The 27,488-nt window shown below is 43.5% G+C and overlaps 1 protein-coding gene across 6 annotated transcripts; it reads right to left on the bottom strand.

The window, feature by feature from the left end:
- Positions 1-6,954: 6,954 nt before the first annotated feature.
- Positions 6,955-26,939, bottom strand: GARIN1B (golgi associated RAB2 interactor 1B). 6 transcript variants are annotated; one of them, XM_076006599.1, is made up of 9 exons: positions 26,769-26,939; positions 21,466-21,642; positions 20,835-21,222; positions 19,517-19,701; positions 17,798-18,146; positions 14,226-14,347; positions 11,693-11,736; positions 8,413-8,586; positions 6,955-7,465 (listed from the first exon to the last, which is right to left on the bottom strand). In XM_076006599.1, exons 3-9 carry the CDS (start codon positions 21,078-21,080, stop codon positions 7,452-7,454), a joined length of 1,134 nt encoding a protein of 377 aa, XP_075862714.1. In that variant the 5' UTR covers positions 21,081-21,222; positions 21,466-21,642; positions 26,769-26,939; the 3' UTR covers positions 6,955-7,451. The 6 variants fall into 6 exon arrangements, with proteins under 6 accessions (XP_075862714.1, XP_012644602.1, XP_075862715.1 ...); XM_012789148.3 differs by having other exon boundaries at positions 17,798-18,104; XM_076006600.1 differs by having other exon boundaries at positions 21,577-21,642.
- Between the last annotated feature and the right edge of the window lie 549 nt (positions 26,940-27,488).

The raw sequence follows: 27,488 nt of genomic DNA, 5'->3' as shown, positions 1-27,488 counted from the left end.
CTGCGGCGGAGCTTCCCCGGGCAGCCATTGGTCCCACAATCGCGTAGCCGGGATTGGCTGGAAATCGCCACGTCCCCGCGAGCGCGCCGAGTTGCGTGGACCGGATTCCCGCCCAACTCTGGTCCCGGGGCCTGTGGGGATGGCGGGCCCTAGCCTCCTACTTTGGGCTGGCGTGTGGGCGCGGCCGTGTGGCCGCCACGTCCCATTCACAGCGCATGACTGCCTCCACAGGGCTTCTTGTCTTAACCTGCTAGTTATCTTCATGCCCACAAGCCCTCACGGCAGAACTGATCCGATTGTATTAGTCACCAACTGTATTGAATACTCTCAATCCTCCCTTCCCTTCAGCGCTGCTGCCCTGGTGTGCTATCTACGGGAAGCTCTTCACTCTTTGGCGCCAGTGTATCTTTCAGCTTCATCTCCCAACATGCCACTCACATATCTTGCGGTCTGGCCACCACCATTTCTGTTCCTCGACAGCCTGTCCTTTCACATCTCTTTTTTTCATGAAGCAGCTTCCTCTGCTGTGAATGAGTGGCTTTCCTGATTCTCAGTCTTGTGAAGACCAGTAGAACTCTGGGTCTTGATGTTAGCAATAGAAGCTTTTCCTGACCCCACTAAGTATAATTGTTCCCTCGCTTGCCTTTACAGTTTTAGCTTCTACACAGTTTGCCACATTTTGCTATAAAACGCTACTTAGCCATCTGCTCTTAGACTAAGTTCCCGGGAAGAGATCTACCTCTTCATCTTTAAATCTGCAGCTCTATGTGTATTGCCCAGGTCAAAGTAAATGCTCAATAATGTTACGAGCACTGAATGGGTGGAACCCATTGCATGCCCCTGGTTTAAGAGGAACACAGGAAATCATCCATTTATTCACTTTTCTGTCATGAAGTTAAAACAAGTATTAAAGGCTATTATAGTTTCAGCACAAATGAAATATAAATCTACTGAGTTTTAAGCACATAAAGCCTCTATAGTTTAAAATCCAGGTGAGGCAAGTATTAACAATAAGCTCATGAAAGAGTTAAATACAAAAAATGAGTTTACTATCAAGATGAAAGCTTTCCAACTAGTGCTTCCGGCCTTCAAACAAAGGAGTGTCAGTGGCCCTTGGTGGTAGCCAGAGGAGGCTTCATAGGAAGATGTGACTCAGGCTGGACTAAGGAAGTTCCAAATGGACTATTCAGCAAGAAGAGTAACAGGAACAAGGAGAAGTGGGAGACAGAGTGAGAGGTAAATTCTCAGGCCAGGTAGGGGATAGGGAACCATGAAGGGAAAGTATGGATGGTAAGTTTGGGTAGGTGGTGGAAGGTCTTGTCAATATGAGGAGACTGAGCTAAAAGCAGTGGGAATTGTGGGTCTTTCTTTCGGCCATGTTGGGGGTGGAATAAAATTGAAAGTGGCTCTTTCATCTTCTAACAGGGATTAACAATAGAACAGGTTGCCTCAGGAGGTATTATTTCAAAAACCATTTTAAAAATACCTCTTTGAATTCAGGCACAATGCTAGGTGCTAGTGAACCCAAAGATAAATAGGACATCATCCTGCCCTCAAGGAACTGCAGCCTAATGTCAGAGCCACCCATCCTGGAAGTGTCCTAGTGAAGGCTGAACAGGTAGTAAGACTTTGCCAGGGGCCCTCCAACCCTGAGATTCCCTGTGGATAAGGAGGCAATAGACAAGGGAATGGAAATGAACCTAAGAAGGGAAAGAGAATGAAAATGAACCTTTATATACAAGAGAGCTTTTAAAAGTGGAAATAACAAGTCCTGGCTTTAGGGACCACTTGGATGAAAGAAATTAAGAGGGACCACTTAAAAATTAAGAGTTTTAATTAGACAAGACTGGGAGAATGAACTAGATCCATAGAATAAGGGAAATGAGTTAAGTTCAAGATATAATCTGGGTGATGGCAGAACATCTAAAACAAAAGAGCCAGAGGCTGGAGGAGATACTTAAAGATGGGTCCTTCGCTGAGAGGCAGCTGATGGAGTCACGAGAACAGATGAGCTTTTCTGAGGAGAGAAAAGCAGATTTGATCTCATGGGAGCCCCAGAATTAGAAGGTAGTTGGGGGAGGAAAAGGACTTAAGGGGTGACACCCAAGGCCACCTAGCCCTGGATTCTGTCTCTGAGAGAAGCATTGAAGGACTCTGCTTGTGGCAGGCATGATGGTGTCAGCTTCAAAAGGCTGATATTTTGCTCCAAGCATCCCAGCTCTGCTCATGTGGTACTCCTGAGCATTCACTCCGGAGTGTTTCCTGTGTGCAAGACACTGTTCTAGGTGCTAGGGATACAACAGTGAACAAAATAGATGAATCTCTGTCATGGTGCTTATTTTCTGGTATGTAAGTGTAGGTGAGGCAGCCCATAAATAAGATTTTTTAAAAAGCAAAATATATAGAATGAGAGGTGGTGATAAGTGCTAAGGGAAAAATTAAGGTGGGGAAGGAGAACAGGGAGTGTTGGGACTGTCAGGAATGGTGTTGCCATCTTAGAAAGGATGGCCAGGGAGGGCTCATGACAGAGTGACTCATGAGGGAACCTGAAAGTGGTGAAGAATTTTCCACGAAAAGGGAAGAGCAAGGGCAAGGCTCTGAGCTGGGAGTATGTTTGCAGTGTCTGAGGAGCAACCGGAAGCCAGTGTGGCTGGAGTACAGCAGCAAGGGGAGTAGAGGACATAAGGTCAGAGAGAGGGCAGCAGGGATGGAGAGGGGGAGAGTGACACTCTGTAGTGCCTTTAGGTTATTGCAAGGTCTTTAGCTTTTACTATGAGTGAGAGGGTATGGAAGAGATTGGCTATTTGCCAACCTGTTTCTTCTTTTTCCTGTGAACCCAGCTAGACTACATTTCCCAGTCTTCCTTGCAGTGTGGCCATATAACTGAACTCTGACCAAGGAGGGAGGGCAGAAAGGATGTACATGACCTCCAGTACTGGCCATGCAAAGCTGCCATGTGCAACTATCCAAGCTCTTTCCTTTCCTGTAGCTGGAAGGTCTGTATTGAAGATGGTAGAGCCACAAGGTAGAAGGAGCCTGGGTTCCTGTTAAAGAGCTACTCACCAGGAACACCATTTTTGGACTTATGAGACGTAAAACTTCTATTAGTAATTTTATGCCATTGATATATTAGTTTATCTCTTACAGAGATAGCATTGCCCTAACTTATGCAGAAGGGAAGCCATTTGGAAAGTTTTGAGCAGAGAAGTGACATGATTGAAGATTTTTAAAGGATCACATTAGACTGAATGGATACGGTTAGAAGCTGGCAGTGCATTAGAAGGCTTTTGCAATAATCCAGATGGGCAATGATGGTGGCGTTTTCCAGGGTGGTAGCAGTGGAAGTAGTGAGAAGGGTCAGACTCTGAGTATATTTTGAAAGTAATTTAAAAGGATTTCCTGGTGGGTTGGAAATGGGGTAGAGAGGAAGAGAGGAGTCAAGGATGACACCAAGATTTTGGGCAACTAGGAAAATGGAGCTGCCATTTACTTGGATGGAGAAGTCTCCAGGGAGAGCAAGTTTTGAGGGCTAACACTGAGAGATTAGTTTGGGACATGTTGAGATGCCATTTAGATGTTCAAATGGAGATGTTGAATAGGCAGTTGGATATGTATCTCTGGAGTTCAAAGTGGCCTGAACTAGAGGTATAAATCTGGCAGTAAGTGGTATACCTGTGGTATGAAAGCCATGCACTTTGATTAAAAGAGACCCAAGGACTGAGTCCTGGAAATTTCTAATGTTCAGAGATGGTGCAGGGGTGTTGATGAGAATGAACCAGCAAAGGAACTGAGAAGAAAAGCCAATGAGACAGGAGAAAAGCCAGGAGAGTGTCCTAGAAGCCAAGTGAAGAACAAGTTTCAGGATGAAAGGAGTAACCCTGTGTGTTGCATGCTGCTGACAGCCGGGTGAGGACTGGTTGGCCATGGGTCTTAGCAATGTGGGGATCTTTGACAGGTTCAATGGGGTTGAGGATGCAAAATCACTGGGCGGGTTCAAAAGAGAATGGGAGATAAGAAATTGCAAGCTTTCAAGGAATTTACTCTTAAGGGGGTGGGGGAATTAGGGGTGGGAGTGGGCAGAGGGGCCAAGAGAGGTTTTTCCAGGGAGGCAGGGCTGTGAGGAGATCAGCTGCTTCTCCCCATGAAGCTAGGTCCCTTAGATAGGCGTTGCCACAGAGGATAAAAAAATTGATGGGAAATAGAGAGAATAAAAGAATACACAGAGACTAAGGTATAGTTTATAGTTTTATATAAAAAGATCAGAATAATTACAGTGGGGGTACTCAGGAGACTGGACATATCCCTGTGAACGTCCAGCAATATGGTTAGATTCACATAGGTTTTTATAATCACAGACATCAATTATCGGTTGCCATAGTGACACATTTACATATCAGGGAATGTAGTTGCTATAGGAACAAGATTACACAGGTAGTGGGTTAGAGTCAAAAGTCCTCTCAAAGGCCTTCTAACAAATTCTAATCAATCTAGGTGAACAAACAAATACAAAGTCTTTGAGGGACTAACATAAATTTTAAGAGGTAGTTATCAATTAACAAAGCTATAACAAAAGAGGTATAGGGACCCTATATTTCTTTGATCTAGTTATTGTGGACTTAAGGAAGACAGTCAGCAGAGAGCAGGAAGCCCATCTCTACAAAACAGGTTGTTTATAACCACAGGGAGCATCTATGTGCAAAATGCACTCATTGTCCTCAGCTCCCATCCTGTGGGCCATATTTATTCTGCCTTGCCTTTCAAGAAACAGGGAGGTTCACAGATTCTGAGATACCAGGAAGCCTTCCTGGAAAACATCCCTACTGGAGCCATGAGAGCCCTCCCTTGATAGCAGCCTCTGATAAGGGAAAGATTGAGTTCACATATTCCTTCAGGCCAAAGCCCTGCAAACTCCTGTTTCTGTCTTTAATACAACAATATTGGGTGATACAATAAAATAATGGTCTTATGAGCCACCCCTAATTCCTCAATCATATTTATCCAGCAGGTTTTGTTTTAGTTTGTTCTGTTTTTAAATGGAAAATATTACAGTGTTAGTTGCTGATAGGAAGGATCTGCTAGGAGGATGAAACTGATGCTGTAGAAAAGGAAGAGTTCCTGGAGCAAGGCCCTTGGGGAGGTGAGATGGGATGGGGTCTAGTACAAAACAGGGGAGAAGCCAGAATCTGTGGGTCTGGAAGAAGGTAACTGGTGGATGTGGTGGCGAGAGCCTGAAATTCTCTTTCAACTGTGGCCATGTTCTCAGTGATATGGGAAGCGCGGTCACCAGGAGGCAATGGCAGCTTGAAAGGAGAGAAGGTGTGAAACACCAGTTCAGCAGAGTAAACAGACTTGAGGAAGGTAAGATAATTTCCAGACAACATTAAGGACCCTCTTGAGGCTTGTTTTGATGACTTACCAGTGAGATTGGTTAGTATATCACGTGGTTCTCTCCACTTTCTCTTGCAAGTTCAGCAGCAAGTTCAGTGGCTGGTGCAAGCATGGGGTTTGGTAGAGAGCTGGATTTAGCCAAGTGAATAGAAGAAAGTGAAAGAGACACAAAGATGTTGAGGGTGCATGCAAGAGAGTGATAATAATAGTGATTGAACTTGGAATCTAAGTTACAGGAGAAGAAAGTGAGGACATGAAGAGAGTGAGGGATAGTGAAAACCTGGTAGGAGCAATGGAGTGCAGGACTGGTGAGTGTAAAGATTATTGGACTCAGGGGAAAGGATAGGAGGTGGTATTGCTGGAGAGTGGGAATAACTGGGTCAGGTGCAGTTATTAATGACTCTAGGGTAAAGTCAGGGGCGTCAGTGGCTAAGGAGGGTGGATAACAGTATGATTGGAGGGCAGGAGTTCAGGGAACAGCAACCAGAATGTGGGGAGGATCATCTATGCACATACTGAAACAGGAAGAATTAGCACACAACTCGTCCTTGGAGCTTGGTGACCCAGGAGCCTACTTTTAAGTCCTCCAACCATTTCAGTCTGAAAACTTTTTCAGTGAAGTAAAAGACCTTCCTGGGATATCTTAAATCAAAGCAAAACATCCCAAAGATCTCCCAAACTGGAGGTTGGACAGCTTTCCTGAAATACTCATAGAATGGTTTTCATTGTGTGTGAAATATTGTGCCTTTTATTTATTTATTTATTTTTTTTTTGAGACAGGCTCTTGTTCTGTCACCCTGGCTAGAGTGCAGTGATGTCACCATAGCTCACTGAAGCCTCAGACTCCTGGGCTCAAGTGATCCTCCTGCCTCCACCTTCTGAGTAGCTGGGACTACAAGCCTGTACCATTCACACACATCTAAATTTGTATTTGTTTATTTAGGTAGAAATGGGGTCTCGCTTTGTTGCACAGGCCAGTTTTGAACTCCTGGCCTCAAGCAATCCTCCTGCCTCCCCAAAGAGCTTACCACTGTGAGCCACCACACCAGCCAGTGTTGCACATTTTAAACAAAGAGGCCAATCCATAGGCTATCTGACAGATGCTCCTTAGTGATTCTGTTGATCTAGAATTTGTGACCCCCTGATCTACCTATACTTGGAGACTGTATTTCCTCTCTCTGGAATCTCTATTTAATAAGCACTAGCAAGGTATGTCAACATTTCTAGGAGATGTCAAACATAAAAAAACAAAACAAAACAGAGCTGGTGTTTGTAGGGCTGGGGAACACCAAACTTAGGGAGTATGAACATAAAATAGAAATTCACCCTACCATACATGCCTATCTTACTACCTCCTGTGAGAACCATTCCTTTGCTCAAACCAAACCTCTATTCAGAACACCAGGGCTGGGTTAGCAAGTCCAAGTTAGGGAGCAGGCTAAGGAAGAAGGTGTAAAGCTAGAGCCAGAAGAGAGGAATTAGCAAGAAAAACTGGCAAAAAAGGAAATTGAAGGAGTCTAGCCCTTCATACTTGTCCAGAGTGGTCTCAGCAGAGGAGAAAACACGTTTCTATTTTTGGTTTATGGCTTTACTTTCAAGTTTTAAATTAGATAAATAGAAACTTGGAGGCATCTCTCAGGGATGTGTTTCTTCTCTTGTCCTCTTTATCTCGTCTACCAAGTCTCTTCTATTTCCTTCTGTTATCACTTCTCTTTGGGTCTCTCCTCTTCTCTGACTTCTTCCCGCCACCTTCCTCTTTACGTTGGTTCTGCTGTCTTCTGCCTCTCCTCTGGCCTGGTTCGCTTTCACCCCTGCCTCCATCTCTTGGTCCTGGGCCGGCTCTGGCTGTGGGATGGAGGTGGGCTGCGCTGAGGTGTGGCGCCAAGGGCATGAAATTACGCACCGCTGAATGAGGAAAGGCTCTGATGTCACCGGGAGATGATTCCAGTTTTCCCTTAGTTGCAGCTTTCTCCGCCCCTCCAGCCACTGAGCCCCTGGAGCTGAATACTGCAGAGTGGTGTTGTCGGGGGCTGAGTAGATTCTCCCCTGCATGACAAGGCGGCTCAAATGGAATTGCCTGCGAGTGTAGGAGAGAAAAATGTTTGATAGACTATAATTTACCTAAAAAGCTCTTTTATGGGCACATGCTTATGTTAATTAATTTTTTTTTTTTTTTTTTTTTTTTGTAGAGATAGGGTCTTGCTATGTTGCTCAAGCTGGTCTTTTTTTTTTTTTTTTTTTTTTTATTTTTTTTGTTTGTTTGTTTTTGGCCCCTGAGTACTTGGAGAGTCAAGCTGGTCTTGAACTTCTGGTTTCAAGTGAGGCTCTCATCTCAGTTTCCCAAAGTGCTGGGATTACAGATGTGAGCCACCACCCTGACAATTTTTAAAAATTGTCAACTATTAATAACAGGTATCTTATAAGAGTTAGTGGTTTATTAGTAATATTTTACTTTAGAAAACATACATCACCACTACCTTCTTTAGGAAGCTATCTCTGGTCAGACAGGCACATAGGAAGTACTTCACAAATGTTTATTAAATGAATGAGTGAGTGGATGAATGCACCTTGAGCATGGACAGAAAAGGGCTGGAACCCCAGGGAAGGCTGACTTTCCCCAGCCCTCCTAGCCTACCTCCTTCTCGCTCTCTGCACCCAACCCCAGCAGGAAGCAAGCTCTCCAAGAGCTCTGGGGGAGGAAGAGTGAGGAAGAATGCACAGGAACTCCCCAGAGCAGGCCTCTCCTGCCTCCCACATGTCCATTCTCGTCTGTCCCTTCAGAGCCACTTGTAGGAACTCTGGGGGCTCTGAAGGTGCCACACTTCAGGGTTTTGCTCAACCCAGTTGGTGGCAGAGAACAAAAAGGCAGGAAAAGAGAAGGTTGAGGTTGCTGTGGCCTGTGTCCTCCACCCCAACCCTACAAGCTTTCTGGAATCACCCTCAGGACCCCAGGACCTGACCCAGCCCTGAGGTTGAACTCCAGGGCTGCCCCCTGATGTCAGCGGGTTAATCCGGTCACTGTACCTATGGGTGGGGCCAGCTGTGGCCTGGTGGAGGCTGCCAGAGTGCTGAGGAGTGAGAGTGGCTGCGGCCCAGAGGGGTTCTCTCTTTCCCACTCTCCATATGTGAACGATTCCCTCCAACTGAGGTCTCGGGTACAAGGGATGCTGTCTTCGTCTTCGCGAGAAGTATCTTTCACTAGGTCAAGAGAAGGAATGCATTTATTTGTTCACAGAGCACCCACAGATTGCAACCAACATTTTGGGAGTGCTCATTACATGCCCGGCACTGCTCCAAACAATGACATGCATCCGTGTTCCCTCAGTCCTCACAATGACATTGTGAGGTCAGCACTGCCACAATCCCCATTGCAAGTGTGAGGAATCTGAGGCCCGGAGAGGGTAAGTGACTTACTGAGGAGGCAAGATCAGAATTCAAAGCTAGGCAGCTCGGCCCCAGAACTCATGTTCTTACTACATCCTGTGAGCAACACAGTGCCAGTAAAAGGAGAGACCCAGCATGGTTTGGAGAGATTAACTGAGTAGATTTCCCCAGGAGGTAAAGCTAGCTAAACTGGCAATGGTCTTGAACCCAGAAGGCCTTATGCCAGAGCCTGTTCTTTGTCCACTTGGCCCTGGCTACTCAAAGGGTGGCCCCCAGCCCAGCAGCTTTGGCAGCACTTGGGAGCATGTTAGACATGCACAGTCCCAATCCCAAACCTACCCGAACCTAAGGAATTAGAATCTGCATTTTAACAAGATCCACAGGTTTGCACATTAAAGTTTGGGAAGCACTTTAGTAGTAGGCCACTCCACCTGCTGGTGGGGAGTTGAAAGGTTCAGCCACACAGGTAAGCTGCTGGGTTTTCCACTGTAGCTCTCTCTCTTTTTGCATCCAAAATTTCCATGAGGCTGGGGTGTAACTCTCCTTTCCAAACTGAGAAGGTATGCTACCTGGCCCAATGAGAATAGAGGGTCCAGGGGCCATCCCAGGAGGGTTAATTGAAATCGACCTGGGAACATCTTGGGTGGCTCCCATGATGTCAGATATTCTGTGACCCTAAAATTCTAGCTCTTTTCTCAAGTGCCAGAAATAAGTTTGAAATATTTTTATTTCTGTTTTCCTCAACCCTAACCTCATGGGGTATGTTTTGAGTGTGTATGTTTGTTTATTTATTTATTTATTGAGACAGAGTCTCACTCTCTTGCCCAGGCTAGAGTGTCTTGGTGTCAGCCTAGCTCACAGCAACCTCAAACTCCTGGGCTCAAGCAATCCTTCTGCCTCAGCCTCCCAAGTAGCTGGGACTACAGGCATGAGCCACCATGCCCGGCTAATTTTTTCTATATATTTTTAGTTGGCCAATTAATTTGTTTCTATTTTTAGTAGAGACGGGGTCCCCGCTCTTGCTCAGGCTGATTTCGAACTCCTGACCTTGAGCAATCCTACCGCCTCAGTCTCCCAGAGTGCTAGGATTACTGGCTTGAGCCACCGTGCCTGGCCAAGTGTGTATGTTTATATGTGTGTGTGTATGTTTGAATGTATGTGTGGAAACTGAAATGAATCACCACTGTGTCATCTGTAGCATAGCATGAGAAAGCATTCCTAGACTTGGAGAAAATGTGGGGTAACTGCAGCTCTGCTCACCAGAGCTGGGGAGGCCTCCGGGCTGAATGTGACTAAATGTGGTCTGCAGATATGTTTTGTTTGCTCACTGTTAGCCTATAATGCACTTTCTTTTTTTTTATGGGGTGGGAGTCTGTTACATAAAAATCCAGATTTTGGGCTTATCTTGCAAAATCAGAGTATCTGGCAACAGCAGGCCTGGGTTCCAGCATGGTGACAATTAATTGAAGCCTTAATTGAAACCTTCACTTTCTGGTTGCCACTATCACCACCACTCCCTATTGTCTCCTAATGCTGAAACCAAGTGTCAGCTGCCATGAGTTGTTTTATTTATAATAGAATTTACAGAAAAGTGAATTATTGCTTATATCCATGTCACCCAGACTTTTATTACCACCTCCAGACATATGAGTTTGTAATCCCTTGTTTGGATGAAAGTTAGCAGAGTTCCCCTAGGATCTACAACCTCCTGGAAATTTCTAAATATCTAATAACGTGATGTTCTGACTGCTTCCTGAGGTGATGTGGAGAAATAATTTATTAGTGGCGTGGTATATGGATATTTGGTGAACTCTTATTGTGTTCCCAGCCCTGTGCTTGCTGCTGTGGCTAAGTGAGAGGTATGAAGACCACTTAGTATTCACTGAAGAAATATCCCTTTAACCTGTGAAACAACTAGGGAATAATGTAAGAGAGGTATGAGCAAGGAGAGATTAGTCGGGGAAGGAGAGCTTTGTGAGGGGGAGGTGAGGGTAGGTGAGAAGGGTAGGTGAGGTTGAGAGTGGTGCCTGGAGGAAGAGGGCGGAGCGTGGATGAAGGAGGCTTGGGGAAGCTTAGCTAAGGTTTGTTGGAGCAGGTTTGGGCTGCAGAGGGTGGCGAGGCTGAGGGCTCCTGTTAGAGCAGTGAGTGATCAGGTGAGATGGGTGAAACAGAAAGTCTGTGCAGCACCATGCATGCCAAACGGAGTAGATTTGTGCTAGAACCTGGAAACAGGGAACTGGCTGCTGTTTCCAGAATATGTCATGCTCCCTCATGCAGACCCTGTCTCTTCTTCCTGGAATGCCCTCTCTCATCTGCTTGGGCCAGCTCACCTGTACTCACCCTCTGAGGCTCAGCTCACACCTGTGCCTCCCAGGCCAGCTTCCTGGGAGAAGCGAGGGACCACCATCTCCTGCTTTGTGCCGCATGGGCACCCCAGGCATGCGCTTTGAACGCTGCCTGGAAGGAGAGGTTTTGTAATTTGGGGGTTTCCCCGCCTGACCCCACCAAATTGTAAACTCCTTGAAGGTGGTATAGTGTCTCTTGCCATGGTGAACCCAAAGCCTACAACAGTGATTGGCACTTGCAAGGTGCTTAGTGCCTGCTTTTGAATGAAGAAATGGATGAATGAACAAGTGGAAAATTGCTGCAGGTTGGGGTGAGAAAGGACTAGGCTAGGATAGCGTCTGTGGGGGCAGAAATGAAGTAAGGAATGTAAGAACCATTGCAAAGAGAGAAATTGTTAAGACTTGGTGGCAAAGTCACTAGGGTGGCCAGAGAGCCTCGAGGAATTCAAACTAAGGCATGGGAGACGATGGCAGTCCTGGCAGTGCCAGGAAGGTCAGGATGGGGAACTGCAGCGGATCTTATTCTTGCGTCCGCAGAGCAGAAAGCTCTCACGGCGCCCTGTGCCCTTCCTTACCTGAGCTGTCCTTCTTGGTCTCCATCTTTTTGCTGCTCCTGAAACTCCAGCCATTTCAGGATCAAGGAGATGAAGGTGGAAAGTAAAGGAAAAGAGCATTAAATTCATGTTTCAAATCTTGTTCCGTGTTATATTTTTCCTGATACCAAAGCTTTGGAGACAGATATAAGCATGAAAAGGCCAGCTGTGGCTATGCTGGGTGGCTGTAACACATACCAAAGTTCCAGAAGAAAGGTAGGGAAGGGGGAGGTGGAAGGGGGAGGTGGAAGGGGGTGGGGGGTGGGAGCAGAGTCCAAGGTGGGAGCTGATTCTGCTGCGGAGGGGAAGGTGGTGACTGCATCTGTCCAGTCCTGTATCTCAGCCATTTATTTTATTTGCTATTAAGTTGCATGTTGTTGCCCAATGTGCAAAAACTGATAATAATTGCAACCAGACTAGAACGTGTCTGAATGAGAAGAAAAATGGCCACCCAGGCCTTGGTTTTGGGAAACTAAAGGAACTAAAACGTCTGTCTGTACAAAGCAACTGAGATAACAGTGAAGTAAAAATTAATTCCCCCTGCCCTGTTTCTTGTATTCTTCCAATCCGCTTTGTACGTGACAGCCCAGACTAAGTTGCCATAGCTCCCTAGCTGGTCTCACCACATCTGTTCTCTCTCCCTCAAATTAACTGTCACAGCAACTGCTAGCATGACCTTTTCAAAATGTAAATTGGGTCACATCACTTCCCTGTTTAACATGCAGCTAAGGTTCCCATGACACTTAAAGTCTAAATTCCTTTGCATGGCTTCCCAGGCCCTGCCTGGTGCGGCCCCTGCCCACTGTTACTTATTCTCCTCCACCACTGCCTGCTCTCCCCGCTGGTCTTCAGCCGAGCTGCTTGCTCAGGGGGAAGCCTCAGCCTTGCACCTGCTTGTTACCTTAAACTGTCTGGCCCATTGCAACCCTTTTATCTGTGTGTTGCCTATTTCTGCTTCAGGTCTTAGCCTCCTCTGACCTTTAGGAAATATTAAAAGCTGTTGGTGCCAGAGAGTGCCAGGAGGCCCCCAGCAACCCTTCTTCCTTTCTCCCTCTGGGGCAAAGCAGCTGATTTTGTGTTGGGCACATGGCTATGCAGAATGGAGAGTACTTTTCCCAGCCTCCCGTGCAGCTGGGTGTGGCCAGGTGACTTGAGTTGTGGCCAGTGAGATAGAAACAGAAGCCGTCCTTTAAATATTAATTTAAAAATCAGTGATTTAGTATTTTGAGGCAATCAAGAAGTTGCTTCAAAATATCTTGCTATTATAGTCTAGTGCCCTCTAGCTCAGCAATTTAACATCTTGTCCAGAAGTTCCTTAATTATAGATCTCTGGTGATCTATAGAGTGACAATCTCCAGTATATATCCTTTACACTGGGCAACAGATAGTACTTTTTCTTGTGCTAATACTTTTCTAGCTCCAGCCTGAGTTGGAGTCAATACTACAAGTTAACATTTATTGACAGCTTACTTGTATTTGCCTGTAAATCTGCTGAGGAGTGTGCTAAGTACTTGATGCATATGAGAGCATTTGATCTTGACACTATCTGGATAAGGAGGGCATTATTATCATTTCTATTTTATAGATCTAAAAACTGAGGCCTAGAAAAATTAAACAATATGCTCAAGGATGCAGTTAGAACAGTGCCTTGGGCCCAGGTCTACATGAGCTCTTGGTCTCTATAAGAGATCCCTTCCTCTGAGGCCTACTGGTTTTGGTTTATTACCAGCACTCAGAAAGAAAGGGGCTTTGTTCTGCCTCTGGGTTGCTGGTCCACATGGTTCCCGTAGTGACAAAAATCTCCATGACACCTCATTTTTCTCTCCTGGTGACATTTACTAATTTATTTCTATTCTCCCTTTTCTATTAAACTGCAAATAACATGCACTAGGACCCTGGGTCCCACTTCACCTGGGACTGGTACTCTGGTTGTGGTACCCTCTGGTCTAAGTGTTCTCAACTCCTGTCTCTCCCGTACTAACCAGTCTTAAGACTCAAGGCTAAGTCATCTGTACATAGAGGCACATTTACTTAAGCATGAGGAGGATAGGTCTTGTGCCACGGAGCTTTGCAGAACAGACTATATATTTAGAAGCTCCATAAAGTCCAAGCAGGGACCAGGTGAGTGGGTCAATGAACCCAATAAGTAGATAATGTTTTGAACAATATTTTGGATATTTCTCTGTAGGACTAGGAATTGGATTAGAAGTTAGTTTTTAGAAATTAGGGTTTACTTTTCCACCTGTGTTACTAACTTATTCTCACTGTTGGAGATTTACTATTTACAGTTTATGAAATTCCTCCTCTGGAGTCAAGCCTACTATGCTTGCTCTGTGAGGTTACAGTGAGCTACAAAGCCACACACACACACACAAAAGGCTGGGTACTGAGTGGCAGCTTTCCATGCCCCCTCCCTGTGCTCATTAAGCAAGATACTTGGTTTCTGGATCTCACCGCCCAGACCATCTGGGCGCAGGAAGGAATGTCAGAGGCTGGCCTGATTTAAGTCATGTACCTGAACTGGTTCTGCTGGTGCAAGTCGGCAAAAATCTGAGAGAGAGCCTCGCTCTCCCCCTTGGCCATTAGCCGAATGAGGCTCTCACTGGGCTGGGAGGCTTGGGGTTTCTTCTGTACTAACTATATGGAGAAAAAACAAAACAAAACAAAACCAGGTGGTTAAAGCCTAAGGGTCTCTGCATAGTCCTAATACCATAGTCCAGATTCTAAATTGTTAGAACTCAAACTCTTCCATTGTGCAGCCATACCAGCTGCTCCTAGAGGCATTTCTGAGGCTGTAACTGTTTGTTTACACTGCTTGTATTGGTATAAATATCCTTCGGTGCCTTTGAACAATATATCACCATTGTATAATTTTGACATAATTTAATAGATAACCTATTCCTGTTAATATACCTTAATATAATTTATTAATAGCCTACTAATATAAACTTAATAAAGTTTATACTACATCGTTTTATACTTAAGTGTAGGGGAATCATATATTTATTATGGGAATTTAATGAATGTTTTAAAAATTAATTTGTCTAAGAAAAATTCTATGTTGAGCTGCTTTTTACACCTGGGTAAAATTAATTTCTTTCCTGTTGACTGTAATATCCTAAAGGTGCTTCAGTTGTGCATGCTGTCCATACTTATTCATTCATTCATTCAGTATCTACTGAATGCTAACTATGTGCCTGGTAATAGGGATATAGCAGTGAAGAGGACAGATAAAAATCCCTGCCTTCATGGAGTTTATATTGTAGTTCAAGTCAGGCTATGCTTATCATGCTCAAAGACCTTGGACAAAACGGCGCAGGTGGCTTCATCATTCAATTCTATCAAATATTTAAGGAACAAGTAATCAAAATTCTTCACAAACTCTTTCAGAAAATAGAGGAGAAGGGAACATTTCCCAACTGATTCAATTAGGCTAATACTAACTTGATATCAAAGCCAGGGTATCACAAAGATGTCACAAGAAAATTATAGACAAATATCTCTCATTAACATAGATGCAAAAATTCCTTAACAAAATGCTAGCAAATGAATTCAGTAAATATAAAAAACATTATAGATACCATGACCAAGTAGAATTTATTGCAGGAACACAAGGGTGGTTTAACATCATAAAAGCCATTAATGTAATATACTATATTCACAGAATAAAGGACAAACCACATGGTCATCTTAATATATACAGAAAAAGGATTTAACAAAATCCAATACTCATTTGTGATAAAAAAAAAAAAAGAAAGAAAAAGAATAACCTCAGTAAGCTAGGAATAAAGGGAACTTCCTTAACCTCATAAAGGGTATCTAAAAATATTCCATAATTAGCATCATACTTAATAGCAAAGGACTATTTGTTTTTTCCCTATGATTGGGAAATGGCAAGGATATCTGTTTTGCCTCTTCCAGCAAACATTATACTGGAGGTTCTAGCTAATGAAATAAAGCAACAAACAAACAAATTGATCCAGATTGGAAGTAAAGAAGAAAATTGTCTTTATTTGCAGAGGCATGAATGTATGTATGTATGTATCTATGTAGAAAATACCAAGGAATCCACAAAAACTACTATAACTAATAAACCAGATTAATATACAAAAACCAATTGTATTTCTATATACTACCAATGAATAATCCAAAAGTAAAATTTAGAAAACACAATTCCATTTATAATAGCATCAATAATAATAAAATATTTAGGAATACATTTAACAAAAGAAGTATAGAACTTATTTACTGAAAACTATAAAACATTTTTGTTAAATGTCAAATACTAAAAATTAAAAACATTTCTTTTAATTTAAGAGAAATTAAAGAAGACTGAAAGAAATGGAAAGAAATTCCATCTCCATATATTGGAAGACTCAACATTGTCAAAATGGCACTTCTCCCCCAAATTGATATGTAAATTCAACATGTGCTCATCAAAATTCTAGCAGGCTTTTTTCATTTTGCAGAAATTGACAAACTGATCCTAAAATTTATATGGAAATGCAAAATATCTAGAATAGCCAAAACAATTTGAAAAAGAACAAAATTGGAAGACATACCACTCATTTTCAACACTTAATATAAAGCTACATTAATCAAGACATTGTGGTATTGGCACAAGAATAGGCAAATACATCAACAGAACAGAACTGAGAATTAAGAGATAAATTCTTACATTTATGATCAATTGATTTTTGACAAAAGTGCCAAGACAAGTTAACGGGGAAAGGATAGTCTACTACTTAGATCCTTCCCTCATTCCATGTATACATATTAACTCAAAATGGATCATACACATAAATGTAAGAACTAAATCTACAAAACTCCTAGAAGAAAATATGGGATAAAATCTTTGTGACTTTAAGTTGAACAAAGAATTCTTAGATATGCACCAAAACCCTGATCTATAAAAGAAAAATTTGATAAATTACACTTCATCAAAATTAATTTTTTTCCCTCAAAAGATATCATTATGAAAATGAAAATTCACAGACAAGGAGAACATATTTGCAAACCATAAACCTGATAAAGGACTTGTATCCAAAATACACAAAGAACTTTTACAAAGCAATAAGACAAAACCCAATTTAAAAATGGACAGAAGATTTGAATAGACATATGACCAAGGAAGATATACAAACAACGAATAAGCCCATGAAAAGTTCTTCATCACTAGTCATTACAGATACCCCAATTTTTTTCTTATAGCAACCACGCAGATATCCAAATTAAAACCACACCTGCTAGAATGGTTAAATAAAGAACAATAAATAAGATAAACAATACCAGTACTGGTGAGGATGTGGAGAAACTGAAACTCTCATGTATTGCTGGTAAGAATGTAAAATGGTACAGCCACTTTGGAAAACAGTTGGCCAGTTTCTTTAAAAGTTAAACATAAACTTACCACATAACCTGGAAATTTCATTCCTTGGAATCTACCCAAGACAAATAAAAACATATGTCTACAAAAACCTGTACACACATGTTCATGGCAGCATTATTCATAATAGCCCTAAACTGGAAAATGTCCATCAACCAGTGAATGGATACAAAAATGTGGTAAATCTACATAAAGGGATACTATTCAGCAACTGAAAAGAACAAACTACTGATGGCTGTGCCTCTGCCCTGGGGTGGGCCCCATGCTACAATGTGGATGAACCTGAAAAACATTATGCTAAGCCAGACACAAAAGACTATTTGTTGTATGATAGGATTCCATTTATAGGAAATATCTAAAAAAGATGAATTTATAGAGGTGAAAATAGACAAATGGTTGCCTAGAGCTGGGAGTAGGAACAGGGAATGACTGCAAATGAGCAAGAGGGAATTTTTTAGGGAAATGGAAATGTGCTAAACTGGATAGTGGTGATGGTTGCACAATTCTATACGTTTACTGAAAGTGTTGAACTGTACACATACAATGGATGAATTTTATGGTTGTAAATGATACCTCAATAAAGCTCTTTAGAAAAGGCATAAGGCTGAGACCACCTTCCTAGGGTGCTCACATACCAGCAGGTCTAAGGTCTACCCCTCAGCTCTGGCCTTGACTGAAGGCTGGCAGTGGTGCTCCCTTACCTTGGAGTCTCCTGAGGGGCTGCAGCAGTTCTTGGGTACCAGGCAGTGAGAGACAAGAATCCTAGGGTCTTTGGTGGTGATGGAGAGACCCTTCTGCAGAATTTGAACCAGTCGGATCCAAAAGTGGAAGACGGTCGCAGGATGGTTGGGGTGGAGCTTTAGGTAATAGATCTTCTCAGTGACTGTCCTCAACCGCAGGATGCGCTGAAGACGGTCACAGACCTGGAGCTCCACAAACTTCAATGGGAGAATCCTGAAGCCACCAGGGAAGACACACATTGACAACCCCATTGCTTCTGATCCGACCCTATCTTCATTAAAACAAGGAATATCTCCTTTAGGACTGAGGCTTTGGACATAGAAGAAAGGGCACTTAGCACAGTGGTGCTGAAACATTGAGGAGATCAGATATACCTGGGAAGGTTGTTTAACATGCAGACACCTGAATACACCCTCATAGATTCAGATTTAGTAGGTCTGGGGTATGGTCCTGGCATGATTCTCATGCTGCTAATTCCTGGACCCTACTTGAGAGAGACAGCGTAGGAGAGTAAGGTGGTTGGAGTCATAGGGTTTTGTAATTTCCTTCTTGATAGCACCAAGGGAGCTGGCCCCACTGTCCAGCTTGTCCATTCATTGACCTTAATGCCTTAATTACTCTTCCCAATGGAGGTAAGGTCTAAAGAGCTGGCTTTGGATCTAATACTAGCTGGGACTGGGCTGTCCTTGCTAGAGGTATACTAATAACATAATGAAGAGGTTCGTTACTAAGGTAGCGTGGAGAAATGAAGGGTTTTCCTGGACTTCTGGGAATATCTAGACATTCTTGAGACATACTACAGATTATTCAAAGAGACTCAGGCCAGGTGCGGTGGCTCATGACTGTAATTCTAGCACTCTGGGAGGCCAAGGCGGCGGATAGCTCAAGGTCAGGAGTTCGAAACCAGCCTGAGCAAGAGCGAGACCCCGTCTCTACTAAAAATAGAATGAAATTAATTGGACAATTAAAAATATATAGAAAAAATTAGCCGGGCATGGTGGTACAGGCCTGTAGTCCCAGCTACTCAGGAGGCTGAGGCAGAAGGACTGCTTAAGCCCAGGAGTTTGAAGCTGTGTGAGCTGGGCTGATGCCACAACACTCTAGCCTGGGCAACAGAGTAAAACTCTGTCTCAAATAACAACAACAACTAAAACAAACAAACAAACAAAAAGAGGCTCACACATTAAAAATTGCTGTTTCAACCCAGATAAGCAAGATGTCATTATACATCACAGTTCTGAGAGTCCCATTCACTTTACCAGTAGAAAAAATGAGGTGCAGCAAGTGACTTGTGACTCAAAAATTGAGTTTAATCAGTTGCATATGAAGGACTACAACCAATCTGCCTCTCTCAACCCCTGCTCCATCTGCCAGAGCTCCATGCCTCCTTGCCACTCAGCCAAATGCCAAGAGCTTTCCTGAGTTCAGCGGGGTGAGTGTAGCGAGAAGGACAGTGGGCATGTAGACTGACCCCTCAACTCCTGTCCATGTGACACCTCCCTCAGCCACTTGACCTCTGTCCTTCTAGCAGACCATCTGTCTCGGATTACGGTTGACTACAACAATTAATGTCACTGCTGACTTCTCTTTCTCTCCACCCTGATTTTAGTCACCATGCAGCCTCCACTTTGGGTCTGCCCTTCACTCATGTCCTCCATGTTCCCATCTTTGTTGCTTACCTTTTCAGGATGATGTTTGGGGCTGTAGATGGTCTGTTCCATGTCTGGCTCTGCCCCCGGTGCCATTTGACGCTGGCCATGAGGAGGATGTTGGGAAGGGGCAGGCAGGGCACAGAGGAGGTCACCCCAAGGGCCATGGTGTTGGAGGCCTTGTAGATGTCTATCCAATTCCTGCCCCTTTTGACCTGCAATGCAGCCCCCAGGCACAGCCTGAGCATTTAGCACAAGCAGCAGTATGTTTCAGCCAGGGATTCTCAACCTTGGCAATGTTAGCTTTTTGGGCTGGATATTTTTTGTTGGGTGGTGGTGTCGGGGATGCTGTCATCCTACTCATTGTAGAATGTTTAGCAGCATCCTTGGCATCTACACACTGGATGCTAGTAGCACTCCCCCCCCAATCCAAATTGTGATACCCAAAATATCTCCAGACATTGCCAAATGTCCTTTGGCAGTGAGAGACAAAAATAGCTGCTTGTTGAGAGCCACCTGTTTTAACCTGTATTGGTCAAACAACTGTAACAGCATTTAAATGACCTACTATTAACAATTGTCCAAAAGAACTATAACCCAGGAGTTTTCTGGTATCTATTATATTCCTATAAATCCTCCCTGGACTGTTTTCTGGCCTTCCTTTGGAAAATTTGTCTTCTTAGCCCTTCTCTGAGGGGTCCTATTATTTCCTGCACCTTCTCTGAACAGGAATGTCCCTTCCAACTCCAAAGTTCTGTTTGTCTGGGTTCCATCTGGCCTGAGGAGAGCCCAGGCAAGGAAACAAAAATGCACTGGGTGCCTTTGCTTGCTGTATGTGCATTCAATTCTCAGGTCAATCCAACCCTTTTACAATAGAGGAAATGATTCAGGGTACTCTGGTTACTTGCACAATGATGCCTCCCCAAGGGGAAAGAAGAGGACCGGAATCTGAGCCCAGGTCTTTCTAGGTCCTGAGGACCTGTTTTTTCACTAATCAGCATTTCTGTTCCTAATCCTTAAAGGGCATTTCGTTTCACTGCCTTTTTGTTCATCTGCTTTGGATGACAACCTGAGGGATGAAAAAAACTGGGGATTTGAATACTAAATCCTCTGCTTAGAGCAGAGAATGCCTGGCCTCTCTCCCCAGGAGACCACTGTGTGCAGGAGTAGCCCTGTCTGCGGCTCTGCAAAGCCCAGGTAAATGAGGCAGCCTTGCATTCCAGGCCCGATAACTTCTCCTGGCCTCCATTCTCACTCCACTGTAGTTTCAGGGATGAACTCTCTTGGTCATATTTGGGAACAGATTTAGAAGAATCAAGAAATGCTATTCTGAGCCACCCAAGTGTACCTGGACAAAGTTGCTTTCAAACACCACGGAGTCAGGAAACAGGTTGAATTCTGGAGAATGAAGCAGCTGGCAGAGCAGTCCCTCCTCCACACCCAAGGTCACTCCAGGGTTCTGTTCCCTATCCACTGGCAAGAGGCCCCTGAATTCTTCCCAGGCATTCAGGGAAGGGAAAGTTGGATAGGATCTTGTGACTTTTACTGTCTTCTTCGATTTCCACCAAGTGTTTCTATGTGGAATTGATGACATTTCTACACATGCTCAGGGGCCTGCTGCACATTTGTCCTGGGATCTCTCTCTTCTCTCTTGGCCTTGGGCAGCTGGCCAAGCCCTGGGACCACCAGTCAGCTCACAATGATGAATGGATGACATCATGAAAACCAGCGCAGGCCTTCAGGAAAGGGAAATGCAGAGGAACCTCCCTTTTCCTCCAGAGTGCTTTTATGCCTTATTCATGCCCTGACATTCCCCAGGCCTTGTCGGGACCCCAGGACATAGCTCTCCCAGAACTTGCTGAGAAAGCAGTGAGCCAGGCAGACAGCAAGGAAGGACGGCTGTCAGGAAGCTCCTCTACCACTAAGAGGAAAATGCCCTCCCTGCCTTTCAACCCTCCCTTACTCTGAATGCAACCTACCCCAAATGACTTCCAGGACTGCCTGTCCATGGGAAACCCAGCCTTCCTGAGCTCTGCATGAGGCCGGCCCCCCCACACCCTGGTGGATCTGCAGTAGCCTTCTCTGCTTACGGAAACAGTTCTTGCCTGCTCTGTGCTCTGCTACAGTGGTCTGGTTCCTTTTGCAGGGTTTATTTCCTGTAGGAGGTCAAACAGAAGGAGCAGGAGAAGTAATTAGTTTCTTGCCCAGAGGCTGGCCTTGTTAGGGCGCCAGCTGGGAGGAGTAGAACACTGATGAGCAGCTCTGCTGGGATCAGCAAGCCATGCCCTCTCAGAGTGACAGCATCCCTCACCCTTGAGCCAGAGGAAGAAAAAGCCCAAATCTTCAGGTAGCTGGATCAAGGGCAAAGAACCAAACAGGCTGACCACTATCCTAGCCCATTTCTGGGAGAAATTGTATTCTGATTTGGACAAAATTCCAGACTTTACTAACATAAAGTATTAACCATCAAAGACAAATGTGACAGATTTAGAAGAACAGTTTGACAACCCTTATGCACAAAGGTCAAGCTGAGAGTTGATTTTTGCATCTCATTGTAAAGTCAGGGAGAGGGCTGACGCACCAGGACCTTTCTCATCTGGTTCCGTGGGCCCTCACACCTGGTCATTTAGATCATGCCGCTGCTCGAGCACCTGTTACAGCTCCCCGGTCTGTGAAGCAACTTCTGAGCTCACTTTCCACATTTTCTTTTGTTTACTACGTGGGGAGAATGTCCTCCAGGGTCCCATTCTCTAAGAATAGGGTCAGAGACCACATCCTGTGGTTTGCATTTCCCTAGAAACAGCCTGGAAAGGGACACACAGTATAAAATGATGGTAATTAATAAACAGATTCTTTGCTTTTCATAGTCAAGGCTTAACCACAACAATAAAGCTTATTGGTTTAGATAATGCAGTTTGGATACATTTGGCCAATGCGATATCCCAAAGTTAATTGAGAAGAGGATTTTTTTCTCTTTTCCATACAGGTGTGTTAAGCCCATTTCTGTGGTATTCATTAACCCTCAGTGGAAGAAGGCTTGAGTACCCAGTCTGGAAAGCTAACTGTAAGCAGGAGAGTTTTGGGCTCTAAACAAGATGCTAAGCAATTGTATAAATGATGCTTTAAGATGTCTACCCCTTCCTCCCTGCCCCCACCAAACCTCAGAAATCAGCACATGGAATTTTTTTAAAAACGATACAACAGATGCTTAGTTGTCTATCCCAATATCTATTTTCTCCAGTCTGTTAGCAATAAAATACCTGATTTTCAGTTGGGCACAAGCTTTTCTGGAAGAAAGATTATATTTCCTGGCCTGCCACCTTGCAGCTAGGTAAGGTCATGTGACTATGTTCTGGCAAAAGAGATGTAAACTCAAGTGTTAGGTACAATCTCTGGGAGGAATCCTTGTGCATTCAGTGATATTGATGCTGCCACAATCGCTGCTCTTTGCACATTGAGACCTTTGTTGACAATCTCCTCAACTATATTGACTGTCTTTTGGTTTGAGGATAAAGCCACTTTATCCTCAGTGCAAGGGGTCATTTCAAAGCTTGCACAGGAGTTACCAGGATATCTGGTTGTAAGGTTGGGCTGGTCCCAGGTTTTGAGGAACTTGAAACTTATAGAATTTTGGAAACCCTTAAAAATAAGAAGACTGAGTGGAGTGAGGAATGGGGAGTTGCTGTTTAATGGGTACGGAGTTTCAGGTTGGAAGATGAACAAGTTCTGGAGATGGACGGTGGTGATGGTTGCACAGCAACATGAATGTACTTAATACCACTAAACTGTGCATTTAAAATTGTTAAAACGGTACATTTTATGTTATATATATTTTGCCACAATAAAAAGGTGCTAGACTTTTAAAAATAAAATAAAGCCACCACAAAAGTATGACACAAAATTGCTAGAGGTCCTCCTGGAGCCTTGTACGGCCCACCTGAATTAGAGGCTCTGAAGCTTAAACTGTATCATCTTCACGGTAAGTCCGTCCCATTTAAATCTATGTCACTATTTATTCCTTATTTTTTATTTTTTTTGAAACAGAGTCTTGCTTTGTTGCCCAGGCTAGAGTGAGTGCCGTGGTGTCAGCCTAGCTCACAGCAACCTCAATCTCCTGGGCTCAAGCGATCCTCCTGCCTCAGCCTCCCGAGTAGCTGGGACTACAGGCATGTGCCACCATGCCTGGCTAATTTTTTCTATATATTTTTAGTTGTCCAATTAATTTTCTTTCTATTTACAGTAGAGACGGGGTCTCGCTCTTGCTCAGGCTGGTTTCGAACTCCTGACCTTGAGCCATCCGCTCACCTCGGCCTCCCGGAGTGCTAGGATTATAGGCATGAGCCACCACGCTCAGCTGAGATTATTATTATTATTATTTTTTTTTTTTGAGACAGAGTCTCGCTTTGTTGCCCAGGCTAGAGTGAGTGCCGTGGCGTCAGCCTAGCTCACAGCAACCTCAAACTCCTGGGCTCGAGTGATCCTTCTGCCTCAGCCTCCCGAGTAGCTGGGACTACAGGCATGCGCCACCATGCCCGGCTAATTTTTTTTATATATATATCAGTTGGCCAATTAATTTCTTTCTATTTATAGTAGAGACGGGGTCTCGCTCTTGCTCAGGCTGGTTTTGAACTCCTGACCTTGAGCAATCCACCCGCCTCGGCCTCCCAAGAGCTAGGATTACAGGCGTGAGCCACAGCGCCCGGCCTGAGATTATTTTTAATAGTGAAAAAAATTACAAAATAAGAGTGTACGTGGGCCTCTATGTCACTATTTAAAACACTCTATTTTTACATAAGCAGTGCATATGCTTTGTTGAACATTAGAAAATACAAACAAGTTAAAAAACAACCACCTAGAGAACACCGCTATAACAACTGTGTGTGCGTGTGTATAAAACCAAATATATTCTGAAGTTGTTTTATCACTTTTTAATAATCTGTTTCATTTAGTTAACACCCTCTGCTTTTGTATTTCAGTATATTTTCATCTTATCTAATTTCCAGGTCATATTATAATTTCTCCAGTTTACTCAAATTATTATTACAGCTGGTTTATATAAACCCATACCCAATCTAGGACCACACATTTCCCCTTAGTTTATTTTAATCTAGTATAGTCTCTTTTTTAGGACTCTGATTAGTGAAAGCAATTGAGTTGTCCTACAAAATGTTCCACCTTCTAGATGTGTGTTTGCATCCTTGTGGTGATGTTTAGCTTACTTCTGTAAGCCACTAATTTTCTGTAAAACAGAAGTTATATCTAAAGGATTTTTAGATTGAAGGTAAATATTTTTCTTTTTCTTTCTTTTTTTTAGACAAAGTCTTGCTCTGTCGCCCCAGCTAGAGTGCTGTGGCATCAGCCTAGCTCACAGCAACCTCAAACTCCTGGGCTCAAGTGATTCTCCTGCCTCAGCCTCCCAAGTAGCTGGGACTACAGGCATGTGCTACCACACCCAGGTAATTTTTCAATTTTTGGTAGAGACTGGAGTCTTACTCTTGGCTCAGGCTGATCTTGAACTCCTGACCTCAAGCAATCCTTCTTGGGCCTTGGCCTCCCAAAATGCTAGAATTATAGGTGTGAGCCACAGCATCTGGCTATTTTTTTCTTTTTCTTTTCTTTTCCCTTTCCCTTTTCTTTCTCTGCCCTTCCTCCCTCCCTATCTCTCTCTTTCTTTCTGTCTACTTTCTTCCTTCCTTCCTTTTTTCCTTCTCTCTTTCTTTCTCTCTCCTTCCTTCCTTCCTTCCTTTCTTCTTTCTTTCTTTCTTCCTTCCTTTCTTTCCTTCCTTCCTTCCTTCCTTCCTTCCTTCCTTCCTTCCTTCCTTCCTTCCTTCCTTCCTTCCTTCCTTCCCTTCCTTCCTTCCTTCCTTCCTTCCTTCCTTCCTTCCTTCCTTCCTTCCTTCCTTCCTTCCTTCCTTCCTTCTTTCTTCTTTCTTTCTCACTCTGTCACCCAGGCTGGAGTGCAGTGGTTCACTGCAGCCTTGAACTCCAGTCTTGAACTCCTGGGCTCAAGGGATTCTCCTATCTCAGCCTCTCAAGTAGCTGGAGCTACAGATGTGCACCCCCACATCCAGTTAATTTTTACATTTTTTCTAGAGATGGGGTCTCACTATGTTGCCCAGGCTGGTCAAGATAGACACTTTTTAAAAACTAAAATATAGTCACTATTTTTAGTAAAGATATACCATGGTATCTATGTAAGATACTACTTCCTCTCCCAAAGACTGTCGGGAAGAAAATATGTATAATGACTTCATATTGTAGTGAAATGATTCCAGGAAGAAAATATTTGACAAGAATCCTCTCTGTACTCTCAAGGAAATTAAATATAATATGGACCCTGTGAAAGAAAAATTAGAGAAACCAACATAAGATGAAAAGGGGACTGGAAAGAGTAAAGAAAGAAACAGAAAGAAAACCCCACTAAATATCTGGAAGTCACAAGAAGTGGAGTTGACAGGACAGAAAGCTGAGTCAGTGACTTGGATGATATGCGTAAGACTGTCACAAGATAAAGGTGATGTGAATATCACACAATGAAGCTGGGTAGAGAAATGAGGTGACTGGAGAGAAATCATAGATTGTAGGACAGTTATGTTGAGCCAACATACAGATAGAATCCCTGATGACAAAGGAAAAGATAGAACTCCAAAAAGTAGTCAGAAACAAAAGAACAGAGTTATTTCTGAAACTTAAAAGACTCAATTTGGTAAAAGAACAGAATTTACTGTATTATAGGTAAACTGAGTTAAGAAATCATTGAGATCAAAATAGCTCTAAAAAAAAGCATCCTACTACAAACGTCCAGGTAGGAAAAGCAGACAATCTACTAAAGGGAGTAAAATGAGACTGGCCTCAGACTTTTCCCCAGCAATTTTAGATGGCATAAGGCAATGGAACAATGTAGAAAGAATGTTGAGGAGAAAAGGCCGTGACCTCATAATTCTATAAATGGCTTAAAATTCATTCAAATGTAAAGGTAGCAAAAATAATCTTAAAATAATAAACACACTAAAATAATTAACTCCCACTAAAATAAATAACTCCATAAGCTGGTTCTTCGAAAAAAATTAAACCACTAGCTAACAGTTTAATTTTTAAAAATCTGGGCATAAAACATAAAATTTGAAATAAGAAAGCATAAATATACATAAATAAAGAGGAGGTACAGGTTTCTGGGTAAAGGTAGTGGCATGAAGCTGTGCTACTTAGGGTATAGTCTAGGTAGTCAAAGACCTCGAAACTGTTGTGACTTAAACAAAATAGAATTTTGATTTTCTCTTACATAATAGTTCAAAGGCAGGTAGTCCAGAGCTGGTACAGTGTCTCTGCCCTCCTCCACATGTGGCTTCCATCCCTAAGTCCCAAGGTGGCTGCTCCAGCTCCTGCAATCATGTTGGCATCCTGGCCAGTGAGAAGGGGGAAAAGAAAGGGGAGCACACAGTCATGCCTTTTAAGGGCATGACCTAGAAATGGCATAATCACTGTTGCTCACCTCCCATTGGTCGGAATTCAGGCACATGGCCACACCCAGATACAAGGGAATCTGGGAAATGTAGCTTTGAGCTGGGTGGCCATGAGCCCACCTAGAACTGGGCAATTATTTATTATTTAAGGATGAAAGCTGTCGGTGGACAATTAGCTGCCTCTGTGAAGAAGCTATGTCACAGAACTACTCCCGTGGCATACACATTAAGTACATAATAACTTTTTTAATAGCAAAAGAGTATCTATTGACAACTTGACAAAGAAGTTGACTCAGGCAACAAAGGGAAGGGAGAACATAAAGTCTGGGGATGGCCTGGTAATAGAGGAAAAAGGCTAGTTATTAAATTGTGCATGTTTTCACAAATTACCTGCCCCCCCCCACCAAATTGGAGAGAGGCAGTCTGAGGGAGGGAGTAACCAGCTCAAACAAGCCAAGAAAAACTTCAAGAGTAGAAGCCCCTATAAATCACAGCACTGTCTCAGCAGAGGCAGAAAAACTCAGCTGGGCTCACTATTT

The sequence above is a fragment of the Microcebus murinus genome, chromosome 9 (assembly GCF_040939455.1).
Source record: "Microcebus murinus isolate Inina chromosome 9, M.murinus_Inina_mat1.0, whole genome shotgun sequence".
Classification (NCBI taxonomy): Eukaryota; Metazoa; Chordata; class Mammalia; order Primates; family Cheirogaleidae; genus Microcebus; species Microcebus murinus.
The sequence above is the reverse complement of the archived record's forward strand: the minus strand, read 5'-3'. Positions and strand labels throughout refer to the sequence as shown.

Coding starts and splice junctions, on each gene's coding strand:
- GARIN1B (XM_076006599.1), bottom strand. CDS start 21,080: ATGTCATCAATTCCACATAGAAACACTTGGTGGAAATCGAAGAAGACA. Junction 19,702..20,834: donor TTGAAAGCAACTTTGTCCAG/GTACACTTGGGT, acceptor GCTGCATTGCAG/GTCAAAAGGGGCAGGAATTG. Junction 8,587..11,692: donor GACCAAGAAGGACAGCTCAG/GTAAGGAAGGGC, acceptor CTCTTGACCTAG/TGAAAGATACTTCTCGCGAA.